General features: G+C 47.1%; 4 protein-coding genes across 5 annotated transcripts in view; 3 read left to right on the forward strand and 1 right to left on the reverse strand.

Moving 5' to 3' along the window:
- The first annotated feature begins 394 nt into the window (after positions 1 to 394).
- On the forward strand, positions 395 to 1843 carry Naxd (NAD(P)HX dehydratase). The gene has a single exon (XM_050192830.3). The coding sequence runs from the start codon at positions 664 to 666 to the stop codon at positions 1603 to 1605; it is 942 nt and encodes a 313-aa protein (XP_050048787.1). The 5' UTR covers positions 395 to 663; the 3' UTR covers positions 1606 to 1843.
- Positions 1844 to 2597: 754 nt separating this feature from the next.
- LOC126543711 (uncharacterized) lies at positions 2598 to 4125 on the forward strand. The gene has a single exon (XM_050190817.3). It carries the CDS (start codon positions 2838 to 2840, stop codon positions 3978 to 3980), a length of 1143 nt encoding a protein of 380 aa, XP_050046774.1. The 5' UTR covers positions 2598 to 2837; the 3' UTR covers positions 3981 to 4125.
- Positions 4126 to 4173: 48 nt separating this feature from the next.
- On the reverse strand, positions 4174 to 6553 carry LOC129380343 (uncharacterized). The gene is made up of 5 exons (XM_055061148.2): positions 6184 to 6553; positions 5002 to 5209; positions 4684 to 4857; positions 4525 to 4611; positions 4174 to 4460 (listed from the first exon to the last, which is right to left on the reverse strand). The coding sequence occupies exons 1-5, from the start codon at positions 6308 to 6310 to the stop codon at positions 4193 to 4195; spliced, it is 864 nt and encodes a 287-aa protein (XP_054917123.1). The 5' UTR covers positions 6311 to 6553; the 3' UTR covers positions 4174 to 4192.
- Positions 6554 to 6626: 73 nt separating this feature from the next.
- Positions 6627 to 12509, forward strand: part of LOC126545100 (DDB1- and CUL4-associated factor 5) — a 31351-nt gene continuing 25468 nt past the window's right edge. For both annotated transcript variants that reach the window (XM_055078230.2, XM_072285075.1), the window contains exons 1-3: positions 6627 to 7007; positions 8053 to 8196; positions 11909 to 11945. In XM_055078230.2, the coding sequence (XP_054934205.1) occupies positions 6806 to 7007; positions 8053 to 8196; positions 11909 to 11945 (383 nt within the window). In that variant the 5' untranslated portion in view covers positions 6627 to 6805. The remainder of the gene's footprint in view (positions 7008 to 8052; positions 8197 to 11908; positions 11946 to 12509) is intronic.

The following is a 12509-nucleotide window of genomic DNA, read 5'->3' on the forward strand; positions in this document are numbered from 1 at the left end:
CGCCGAGGGGTCTGGAATTGCAGGCCCCGTTCCACGATTATGTCCCCCAAAATATTATTTCAGTGTGCTGTATGCGTACTCGATCTTGCTCAAAATGTAGAGAACCAAATTCGGGTATGTCAACTGCCTTCACAGTATTTAAATGCACGAAACTGCGGCGGAAAGTGGGCGTAGACGACCCAAGCGCTAAGGTATAGCAAACGAAACGTCTGCGACTTGAAATATCTACTTTCGCTCTATGACCAAATGGAAACTGCGAACCAAAGGAACATATATTGGTGAAAAAGTCGAGATCATCTGCAGCAGTCTGCAGTGTCAGTTCGATAAAGCGAACAGAGCGCCATTCTGCACGGCGGACGTGTCATGCAAGTGTGTGCGGCACTCGCGCGCTTTCTCGAATGTGCGGTGCGTGCGATGTGCAGTGCATCGAACTAGGGCGAACGTACGTTCTATGCGGTCACTTGAGCTCGTCTGCGGATCGGTAGAAAGCAAACTACGCTTTAAAGGCGGCTTGTTGTTAGTGTGGTGGCATCGCTATTTCCCGATCATCTCGAGCGACCATCCTGTGCCCTGTGCTCATGTGTGAATCCACAATTGGTACGAGAGCCACAGCGAGAGCAGGCGAGTTCAGTTAGCCTGTTCGCAGCAGTCGACTCGTTTGACATGGCCACGGTTCCAGAAAGCGTAAGCCCCGAGCAGCGGCTTGTGTGTGCGATCATTCCGCCGCTCGATTCCAAGCGGCACAAGGGCCAGGCGGGCCGCATCGCCATCCTCGGTGGATCGCCAGACTACACTGGAGCGCCGTACTTCTCCGGCATGGCGGCCCTACGAACAGGCGCTGACCTGGCCTACGTGTTGTGCCCGCCCAGCGCCGCGCAGGCGATCAAGTCGTACAGCCCGGAGCTCATGGTTATGGCGCTTCCGGAGACCGCGGGCCCCGATGCGGTCGCGGAACGGGTCTGCGAACTGCTGCCGCGACTGCACGCTCTCTTAGTCGGGCCAGGACTGGGTCGCGCAGAGGCCACGCGCGGCTTGCTCAAGACAGTGGTAGCGAAGGCGCGGTCGCTGTCCCTGCCCCTGGTCGTGGACGCAGACGCACTGTACTTCGTGGCGCAAGATCCGGACATGGTGCGCGGATACCAGCGAGCGTTGCTCACGCCCAATGCGGCAGAGCTGGAGCGGCTGTGCAACGCCGTGCTAGGTGTCAGGGCCGCGGCGCCGGACCGCGCGGAGGCGGCGCGTCAGCTGGCCCGAGGTCTGGGCAACGTTACCGTGCTGGCCAAAGGTTCGGAAGACGTCGTGACAGACGGACGCGTGAGCCTGTACTGTCGCGAGCAAGGCAGCCCGAGGCGGTGCGGCGGACAGGGCGATATTCTAAGCGGAGCTGCGGCAACGCTGATGCACTGGAGTCACGCCGCTGATGCTCCGGCTGGAGATGGTGCCGCAGGTCAGCTGGCAGCAGCGCCTTTGGCAGCCCTGGGTGCCGCCATGCTGGTGCGTCGGTGCAGCCGGCTTGCCTTCCAGAAGATGGCACGCAGCACGCTTACATCGGATATGCTGGCGGAGATGCGCACCGCGTTTTCTGCCCTCTTTCCGGTCGACTGAGGTCTGCGCACCTAGAGTAGAAGGGCGAAGAACTGAAAACAAAGTAGTTCACCTAAGTCATCTCTGAGGTCGAGTTAAGCAGTTCTGCGTGTAATCGGATAACTGCTCATAAACCTGCAGTTAACTAAACCCGTTGCTGTCAAGGACGGGCGCATGGGTTTCGTTTCATAGGCGTTTATTCTTCCAATAAAGACAGCGTATCTGTGCTGTGGCATGCCCAGAGCGCTTATGAAAGAAATGTGTTTTGCTTGCATGGCCTGATTTGTTTTCCGAGGTGTTTAAGTAGGTGACATGGTCGATTCGGTTGTGGAATCGCCTATCGTTTTCGAATCGCCAAACTTGGTCGCCATGTCTCGAAGTGTGGTACTGTCGTGTCGGCACGAGCAAAAAGAAAGTACGTCAGTATTAAAACCTGGTCGGCGGAATCGTGTATGGAGAGGCTTTAGTCGGTATTATTAGCGTCGAAATTCACATTGCAGTTAAAGTAATGACAAGTATGCATGCACGCTGAATTAAACTGGCTCGGTTCCAACACACTGTACTGGCATTCTTAGTACACCAGTTCCAATCAGTGCTTCATCGTATTGCGTTTGCGAGCATCGCGGCAGTTATGGTGGAAGTAGGTAAGTGCAAAGAACACGCACAATTGAACGCAACGTGCTTGGGTCAACTGCGGCCGGAAGGAATAAAATAAAAAAAAGGAAAACGGCTTGTGGATTGTATACGCCCGATATATTCGGTCTAGAATGTGCGTTCAACGTGCGAATATTTAAAATATACGGGGACAGGTGCAGCTTGGTTGTACCATGCACACGCCAAGTTTTAATTTAACAGGAGAAAGTAAGTAAACCGTAGTTAAAATATTACTGTAGTTCGATGCGAAGCGCCTTTCGCATGACATGCTGCGGGTCTGTTCGATTCAGCTGCACCACTTGAACCTAGTTCACGGTGGTTCACGGCGGTTCACGGCGAGTTCACGGCGAGTTCCGCACTTTTGCAGCGCCAGTTCAGTGGTGCAGCTGCAGCGCGACACTAGCGCCCCGGAGAAACGAATGCCAAGGTGCAGGTGTTGTGCAGGCCTTCTGCGTCGTGTCGCCCGTTGTTTACGCGCTGGTGAATTTGTATGTGACTTGTGCTATTTGCGTTGCGCTGTTTGCGGTTGTAGAAAAAATTGGTCAGGTCTGGTGTGTGTGTGTTGTGTGTGAGCATCGCTGCTGCACTGAACGACGACGATGAACTGTGCCACACTCTCAACTGTCGTTCAAGTAGCCATGGACCTTGTGGACTCGGACAGTGATGATGAGGAGTTCGATGACTTGGTCGTAATGTTGGCCGTAAAGCTGGTGAGGAAAGACCGAAATCGTATTGCACGATACCATGAAGACGTCGTTGGCAGCTATTTTGAGTTTGAGTTTAAGCGGCTCTTCCGACTGTCACGCGAGACCTTTAACTGTCTTGCAGACCGCTATCAAGCGTCACCGTTCTTCCCAGAAGCTCGTGGAGGGCGCGCGCGAATCAGTGCCGAAAAAACGTGTCTCATCGTTTTGAGCTATCTTGGGAGCCAGTGCAGCATGTACTCAATTGCAGACAGATTTGATGTTACAGAGTCATCTGTGCACGCTTGCATTGAGAGGGTGCTCAACCTTTTACATAGCATGAGTGAAGAAGTGATCGCGTGGCCGGACCAGCAACAGCAAGAACGTAGCAAGGGTGGCTTCTTAATCAAGAGCGCTGGGAAGGGGCCACGAAACACAATTGGCTGCGTGGACGGAAGCCACATAGAGATAAACACCCCGACCGAATCCCCGCACTCGTACTTCAACCGAAAAAAGTTTCCTTCTTTGATCCTGCAAGGCATATGCAACCATGAGAATAGGTTCATAGATGTGCTCATTGGATTTCCCGGCTCGGCGCACGACGCCAGGGTGCTCCGCGAAGGCCCCTTTTTTGAAGCTGCAGCAACCAAATGCAGCAATGGTTACATCTTGGGGGATTCAGCCTATCCATTGCTACCATGGCTTATGACGCCTTACAAGGATACGCAGCGGAGCTTCCCCTCCTGGAAAAGGAAATATAACAAGTGCCATTCCCAGCAGCGAGTTGCCATTGAGGTGACATTCGGTATACTCAAGCAGCGATTTCGCAGGCTGTACTTGGTGGACGCAGCCAGCATCAAGCAGTGCTGCCTTATAATCATGGGCGCATGCGTCCTGCACAACTTATGCAATGAGGAGCGAGATTTCTTCGAAGATCTGCAGGAACTCCCGGATTTGGAGGAAGTCGGAAACGATGAGGACAGTGGCAATGTTGTTGACTGCAGTGTGGCAGGCTACAGTGAGTGCCTGCGAAAGGCAATTGCCGAAAAGCAGTGCTAAAATTGCATATCCTTGTGCCGCTAGCAGTACTTATGCAGATAAGTTTTGCTTCACTCTGTAATGCTGCAAATATACTTTCTGAGACAATGTTTGTGAAAGATAAAGAATCGAGACGTTTGGGGCCTGCAAGCCCCAGGCTACTTTGTATGGTTGTCTTGTGTTGCGTGGTGATAATACACAACACACACACACGTTTTCTTTTTTGAAAATTTTTATTCAGGAGCCGTTGTGGCAACTTTCTCCACAGCTGTAACCAGCCGCTCTAACAAGGCCATTTTCCTATCAAAGCGTTCGGCCCGCTCTTCCTTCGCCTCCTTAAATTCTCTTAAGAGGGCATTCAGCGATGTGCTGTCCTTTTTTCTTCGCAAGGCACCCTTAGGGTGTGCATTCACACCTGCAGCTGATGCAGGCCTTGTCAGGGGTTTGCCCGTTGACAATTCTGGCTCCATGTCAGTGCCGTCATCAGCGCCGGGAGACATGCTGAAAAACAATGTGCAGGATTAAGGGGGATAACTAAACTTCTGTCAAAATGGGGCAACTGCACCTGCTGTCTTTCTCAATTGTTCCTCCAGGCTTCATCAGCACTGTCGGTGTGATGTGGTGTTCTTTTTCAAGAACATCACTTAGCTCTCTATGAAAGAAGAAAAGAATTAGTTGCAAATACAAAAGCCCGAGACTGTATGCAATAGTCAACAGCACTCACTCTTCGTATTCACACAAAGCCGTCGAGTGCCCCGATGAATTGTTTTTTATTTTTGTCTTCTTGTATGATCGTTCAAGGCTCTTCCATTTATTCTGCACCTGCAGCTCGGTTATCACAACTGAGAACTCTGTGTTGATCATACGAGCAATTTCTTGCCACATGGCCTTTTTTGTCCTGTGAAAAAAAAAAGTAATGGATTAAAATTTGGCAATTCTAGCACATTAAAAGCTGCTGAAGTATGCTCGCAAGTGCCAAAGCAAACAAAGTTGAAATTTAACTTTTTGTTAACAAGTCAATGAGAAAGTAAATGAAACTTGCTTAAGGCCGCCTTTTTTCCCGACGAGAGGATTCAGCTCTTTATATTTCAAAATGAGGAACCGGGTCCTCCGAACACTCCAGAGTTCATCCTCGGGGGATCTGGATCGCTCCTCCATCGGTGCGACGCTGAGGTCCGCAGGCGTTGCCTCCATGGCAGATGACGTATTAGTTTCACATTCTTGAAATATCACCGTGATGACCGTTCCATCTGACAGAAAATAGTACCGCATTGAGTTGTAGGTATGCATCTACTCTGGACTAACGTATTCGAAACTTCACACGCGGGCTCAGCAGTAAAGAGGAGCGACTTGTCAACCTACGCACTCAGACGTAGATGTACATGTAGATTCCTGTGACCTGGTGGCACGTACCCACTCTGGGGGATTGGCCAAGAATTGGGTAATTTATAAGAAAGTGTAAAATAAGTCAAAATTCCATAATAGCTAAGTAATTATAAAATACAAAGATTGTAGAGCCTGCATGATTTTACGAAAATGAAAATTCTACTATAATTATAATAAAACAGTTCAAATTCAATTTTAGTGAATGAAAAGGAGGCTTAAAATTTTGTATTCAGAGTTGAAATCTCATTGATCCTAAAAGAAAATCTTGGCAACGCTAACCTTCCCGTCGCTATGCCGAAGTGTAGGGGCACCCGAAGATAGTACATTTTGAACAGTTAAATCTAATCCAAGAAGGCGGAGTGGTATTTGTAGGGTTCGTTTACTTAAGCTAATAAATCGTCGACAAGAACTTAAAAAAATGGTCTATGTTCTCATCTTCACTACATATGTGACAAATCGGTGAGGGTGTCAGAATGCAGCAGTTACTTCCAATTTTTTTCTCGATTGGCATACGAGTTTGTTGTATGCAATGCAACAAATAAACGTTAACGTCTTCTTTCTTTTCTTTTATCGCAGCCAACATTTTTAATTTTTACGCACGTTACTACGTACTTACTATTCCCTCCGCCTTTGTTGCACGGGAAACAAAGCGCGATAAATTTCCGGATCAGAATAACGCATTTTATACACTTCAGTACTGGCATATTGACAAACAGGCACACTGCTATAGCTAAACAACGAATACATCGTGTTCACCATATTCACAGGCGCCGACAGCTTAATTGAAGGAGCTTACAACTAGAAATTGACCCCATGTGACTAAAAAGGGTTAACATACCTGGCGTTCTGTAGGCAAATCCATCGCCGAAGGGAACGCGCCTCCCATCGCCGTCGACTACAGGGGTAACCTGAGTTTGTACCCCGTCTACAAGTACCGACAGCGTCGGCAAGTCGTTCGCTGACATCGTCTGCTAGCTGTGGTCGGCTCTCAAGTGTGGAAGCTCACGAAGCTCGTGAACCGCGCGTGCACCAACGCGGCACCACAGGCAGAGCAGGTTCTGAAAATTCCTGAACCGGCGCTGCACCTTTGCTGCACTTTTTGAAACGAACGCTAGGGTGCAGGGGGCGCTAAGCTGCACCGCTGAAACGAACGGCAAGGTGCGGCACCGCGTGAACTGGTTCAAGTGGTGCAGCTGAATCGAATAGACCCACATGTTCTCCACCCAGAAGCTCCAAAGAACAACCGAAACTGAAACTAAAGGAAGCCAGCCAAAGTCAATATGGGAGTCGGAACATCAAGCACCAGCCGTGATGGAAGAAGGCAGACGCGCGGTTGATGGTCACAGTTTATGGGACTATACACATCAACATCGCGCGCACTTTTCCTTTAAAGCGTTTCCCACAAGCGCCAGGTGCTTCTAGTACATATGAGATGAGTGCAAGCAGCATCGACTAACGAAATGGTCCTGCGAAGCCGAGCCAAAGGTAGCATCCTCGACTACGCTTCCCGGAGGCAGTACGACGCTGATCTTCGCTTCAGAAACGCCCTGATCCGCGACGGACTTGTCTTCGGTCCCGATTTGTTCCGCAAAGACCTCTACGCGCACTATGGATGCGTTAACGCCATCGAATTTTCGAATGACGGTGACTGGCTTGTCTCAGGTAAGGCGCTGTCATCTTGCGGTTTAGCGCTCTGAGGATGGACCGTGGGCCGTCTGTAGCAGGTCTTCGAGAACTTCTCAGCAGATTATTTCCATCCGATGTCATACGTATTAGTGATCTTGTCTATCTTGTTGCTTCTGTATCCATTCGTGAGTGTCACCGACGTCCATGATCAAATCAGCGCAGCAATCGTATTGGGCCCGTTTGTGCGCCGATAAGTAGCCTTGCTTTTCTTTTTTTTTAACGCAAGACGCGCGCTGGCTTTCCGTGTTCATTCTTAACCCAATATTCCTTATGTTCGCCTTGCGTAGAGAAAACTTGAAGAGCACATTCAGCGTTGCAGAAAAGTTGCTGAACCCGCATAGAGGAACGTACGCGCATTCTGACGCGGTGTCTGTCAAACTGCTTTGCGTCTAGAGTTTTTGAAGTGTTGCTACAGAGCTTTACTTGTGTCCATGGGCGGTGCCATCAGGAGTTGTTAATGTGTTAACACCCAGTCACATGGATCACGTTCCATGGTGATCGAGCCCGATCGAATTCCTCGATTACGATTGACTCCTTTGCTCTGGCGGCGGAAGGCAGCCAAAAGCGCTCATGAAACTCGATCCCGATCGGGTTCGATTCAAACGCATGATGTCGCAGCAGATCGATGCATTAAGTACGTTAAAAAGCAGGAAGACTCCAACCAAGATTTTTTTTTCAGAGCCCGACCGGCTCCTCCTTCAGGGGTGAGATGACGTGAGGCGTTGGTTGGAGTTTTCCTTCTAACTCACTTGTCCCCAACCGGGCAGATATCTGCCGAATGTTTACCCTTGAATAAATGTGTTGTGTGTGATCGTTAAGCGAGGGCCACCGCGTGTGGCAGTGCAAATATGTGAGGATGGCCATCTGACAAGCAGGCGTATTGAGTCGGTAGTCCCTGCCAATCATCAAGACGGATATTTCCCACAAGTGAAACACGTTCAAGATAACCTGAACGGTTAAAGCAACGACCACGGGAGATGTGCTGACAGCTGATTCATGTGTTTTGGCCAACTCATTTCAGGGGGAGACGACCAGCGGGTGCTTTTGTGGAATGTGCAGGAAGCCATTTCAGGGCCAGGTCGGCCACACGCCATGAAAGGACACCATAACAGCAACATCTTCTGTCTCTGCTTTGACTCGTACCACAAGACTGTGTTTTCGGCCGGTATGTTAACCCACAGAGGAGCTAAGAGAGAACCTGGTTTGCATGCGACACCATAAATTGGTCTTGTTTTAGAGCTAAAGTCAAAAACGTACAAATGGTGCAGGCTTTTCCAGACCCACTTCATTTCCAACTCATAGAGTAGGGGTATCCCTGGCAAAAAGCTGACATAAACTGCATGACAAAACTTAAGGGCCTACGAACAGCAGCTGGCAATGGATTTCACAGAGAATTCAAAATATTGCAAAGCAATGCAGACAGTGCTGTATGGAAGTGATATCTGCATGAAAAACAGGCAGAGTGTACTTTTTCTTGACGTACCAATACTGTTCAGTTAATAAACAGTGAAGAAATAACATATGAACTCAAAATAAAAGTAATTATTAAAGTAATTATATGTTATTGTCCTTTGCTTTGTCCTGGTCCATGCATTATGTTTATTATGCTTTTTGTGTGTGTACTTATGTATGTTTATTATGTGTTATTGCTGCTACATACACTATTCAATCTGCACTGTAGTGCACCACTCAAAGGGTACCAAGCTGTTTGTGGTGATGTAATCAATAAAATAAATAATTAAGTCAATTTAGCTATTCATGTGTATTAGTACATTAGGTATAATAAACAGGCTGATCAAAAGGAGCTAGTCAACAGAGATGTAATGTTGGTTTAGCAGTCGTCATCATCTCATCCAAAAATTTCGCATTGTGGACTTAAGGGTGGGGAAAAGTTATTTATCAAGGTAGGTCTGAGGTCGCACTTTGTTTTTTGGAATGGTGATGTGCTCCCTTTCGTATTAGTGCTCCTCTTGCTTTGTGCCTTCACCTTGTTACCACTTGTACATTTTTCCACACTGTTTGCATTTTAATGCGGAAGAAATGTAAGGCCCTATACACCAAGTGTGAGCCCTTCACAATGCTTCATTCAAGCCTCCCACAATGTCTGCACTGAATGAAATAGGAGCTGTGAGTTGCAAATTTCTTACATGCGGTACTATGTCAACAATGACAAGACATTGCACGGCAACTGTGAAACATCAGCACTAAAGGAATGAACCTTAGTTGTGTTGACTTAGTGTTTCCCTTGACACACATGAATCAAGACATTTCATTCAAGGCAGCATCTAGTTGCACTGAACCATGTTTTATCGAAGTGGAGAAAAGCAGTTGAAGTGAAAATAGGATATTTCAGAAATACTTTGCCGCAAAAGGTACCTCAATGTGTTTAGCAGAAACAGAGTAATTGGCAATCAAACACGGCCTTTGCTGTGCGCCTGTTCCTTCTTCAATGCCTCGCACTGCAAAGGCTATGGCGCAGCAGGGTGTGCCTACAACACTCTGCCTTCCAATGATCACCGTGTCGCGCAGTTCAAATTTCATTTTGAATGTTAACATAGATGTCACAACTTCCGATTTTGGTGCCTACTACGCTATAAACATAAGCCAAATGCGGTTGTCCTCATCGAGCCACTGTGCGCTTAGCCTGTGGACTCATGGCAGCACCCCGCAGCTGCCGAGGTATCTATGCTATGTAGTCAACCACACCTACCAATAGCAGTTGCGTATGGGAATCTGCCTTATTACTTAATAAAGCATAAGCCTGCCTCCTTAAGAGAGTATGGAAGCAGGCTTCTGTTGAAAAGAGAGCATTTGAGAGAAAGGTGATTTCACGATCCGCTTGCGAGCTACACAACAGCAAGACTTGGCTGAGACCCGCCGTGGTTGCTCAGTGGCTATGGTGTTGGGCTGCTGAGCACGAGGTCGTGGGATCGAATCCCGGCCACGGCAGCCGCATTTCGATGGGGGCAAATGCGAAAACACCCATGTACTTAGATTTAGGTGCACGTTAAAGAACTCCAGGTGGTCAAAATTTCCAGGGTCCTCCACTACAGCGTGCCTCATAGTCAGTAAGTGGTTTTAGCACGTAAAACCCCATAATTTTTTTTTTTTTTATGATTTGGCTGAGGTGTTCACAGCAGCATATGCTACCCGCGGACTATGTTATTTCACCAAGCCAGAGGAGTGGTTCAGGGACCCTTTAAAGCCATGAAAATTGTCTAGAAGATTACAGTGCAGGAAGACTTCACCTGAATGAATTGCTCAAGTGAAATTATTGCTGAATGGGCTGCTAGCGTGGTACTATGTTCCCTTCTCCTGCTTGTGACCTCTTCTGGTCTGCTGTACTGTGTAAAAATATAAATAAATGTAGGCGCGGAGGTTTGGCCATCAGCACAGAAGTTTTAGAGTTCTTTGAACTGGAAGCTTTCAGTGATGTTCAATCAAGCGTTGTGTCACCTGCAAAACTTGAAAGCCTGTATTAAGAGAATGTGATGGTGATACATATTTGAGACATAAAAGCAGATAAACTGACACCCAGGGTCATTCAATGCGGCAATAGGATAACTTAATAACTATGCTAGTAAGAACATGATTCACATGAGTGCTTCTAACAACTGTCCTTATTTATTGTTAATGAAGGCCACAAGGAAAGGGAAACAACAGTACGATTGACCCCAAAGTTCACGGACCACAAGATCTTAGAAAAAGCTTTTTGTGAGCAGCCTGTAACAGTAGCCGGTAAAACTACATTGTAATGTCGTTCAACATACTAGCAGAAGGTGAAAATGAAAATACCAGGCTGCGTTGTGAGACTGTGGAGATAGTCAGCTTTTTCTCGGTTCCCTTTGTCTAAGCCATGTAATTGACTGTATGGAAAAAAAAAAACAAGACAGGATTAACTAGAAAGGAAGTAATGCTTGTTTTATTCATCCTGAACACATGACCTAGCTACAGCACCCTGTCATCTAGTTTGTATGTAATGACTGTGAGCTGAATGAAACTTTAATCAAATCAACTTCTTTCTTGCCTAGCCCAGTTGATTAGCCCACATTCAACATCTGTGAATCAACTACTTAAAGGAGATTAATGCAGAATTAGTTCTGTTGAAGTGGTTAGAAGTCCCCCTCAGAACAGCAATGCTAGGGTTGCCAACTCTCCAGTGAGCGAAGTCAGGATTGGGGAGGGGGTCAGGGGGATGGCTGGCGATTATTTTCCCTGTCAATGTCACGACCCCCCAGTATGTACATGCAACTGAGTTGCATTTTAGTGCTAGCCTCTTGCGATTTTTAATGAAAAAAGTGCAGTAGTCGCCTGGCTAATGCAGCTATCATTACAGATTAAGGTACTGTCAATGGTTCAGAGCCTGCAACAGAACTAGAACCATGGCAAAAATGAAACTGCTTTTATGATTATGACAGTGCAACAGAAGACAAAAGAGAAGAGTGTGCTACCAAGCTGCCAGGCATTATAAACAGGAAATATTACTTATTTATTCAGTAGAAAAATAAAGAAAAGATTAGAACATTTTGTCCTCCCGATAAGGTCCATTCACTTGGGACATGTATTCAAAAGTTGGGACTGTCCTACTAAATTCGGGACAGTTGGCAGCCCTAAGTGATGTATGCACTGCACAGAAACCATTACAAATACTTTGCCAAAGTCTTCTGCATGATGCACATATTTAAGATTAAGTGATGGATCATAACTGAAACTGCACTAAGTGGTGTTGCTCATATGGCATGTTGAACTAGGCAAAATGAAATTTTCATGTTTCATTATGCAAATTTCAGTGTTTATTTTCTTTCAGAATGTATCACTCCTTCAGTAACTGTGACATTTGTAGTAGTGCCCTCACTGACATCTTTGTCTTTTGGCAGGTAATGACGAACAAGTCGTGATACATGATGTTGCAACGTGAGTATATGTTCAAAGCATTTAATGACGCTATTATGCTGTTTGCAAGGACGCACTTGTTATGAACTTCGTGACTGCTTTCATTACTGATAGAACATCTGACTAGCCACTTTCAAGCATTCCCGCGGTGATGTTTACATTCATCTGGTCGAAATAGAACACTCCGAACATATTTGGTGGTTCATTCACCGTGGTTCACAGTGCTCCAACTCTGAGTGCTGAGAGGTGCTCTCGTTTCCCTAGCTGGGAGCATGATTGAGGTCATGTGGCTCAATTGGTCTGGGAGCAGGTGAACATTCAGCTGAGGCACGCTTTACCTGTCTCCGATGTTGAGAGGCCTCTACATAGTTGCAAACGTAGTAGGTGCCAGTTGAATATGCCATGACATTCTGTACAGCAGGGCCTCCTTTGTTACATTCCTATGCCTGTAACTTCTGTTGTTTGGAGACATCATTGATGGTAACAGTGATGCTCATCATCAGTGATTCTTTGCAGTTGAAACAGTAGCAAATGCCGAAAGGAGTGCAACATCCTTCTCTTTATAGGCACACTCATTGGCATTGC

This window comes from Dermacentor andersoni, chromosome 10 (assembly GCF_023375885.2).
Source record: "Dermacentor andersoni chromosome 10, qqDerAnde1_hic_scaffold, whole genome shotgun sequence".
NCBI classification, from domain to species: Eukaryota; Metazoa; Arthropoda; class Arachnida; order Ixodida; family Ixodidae; genus Dermacentor; species Dermacentor andersoni.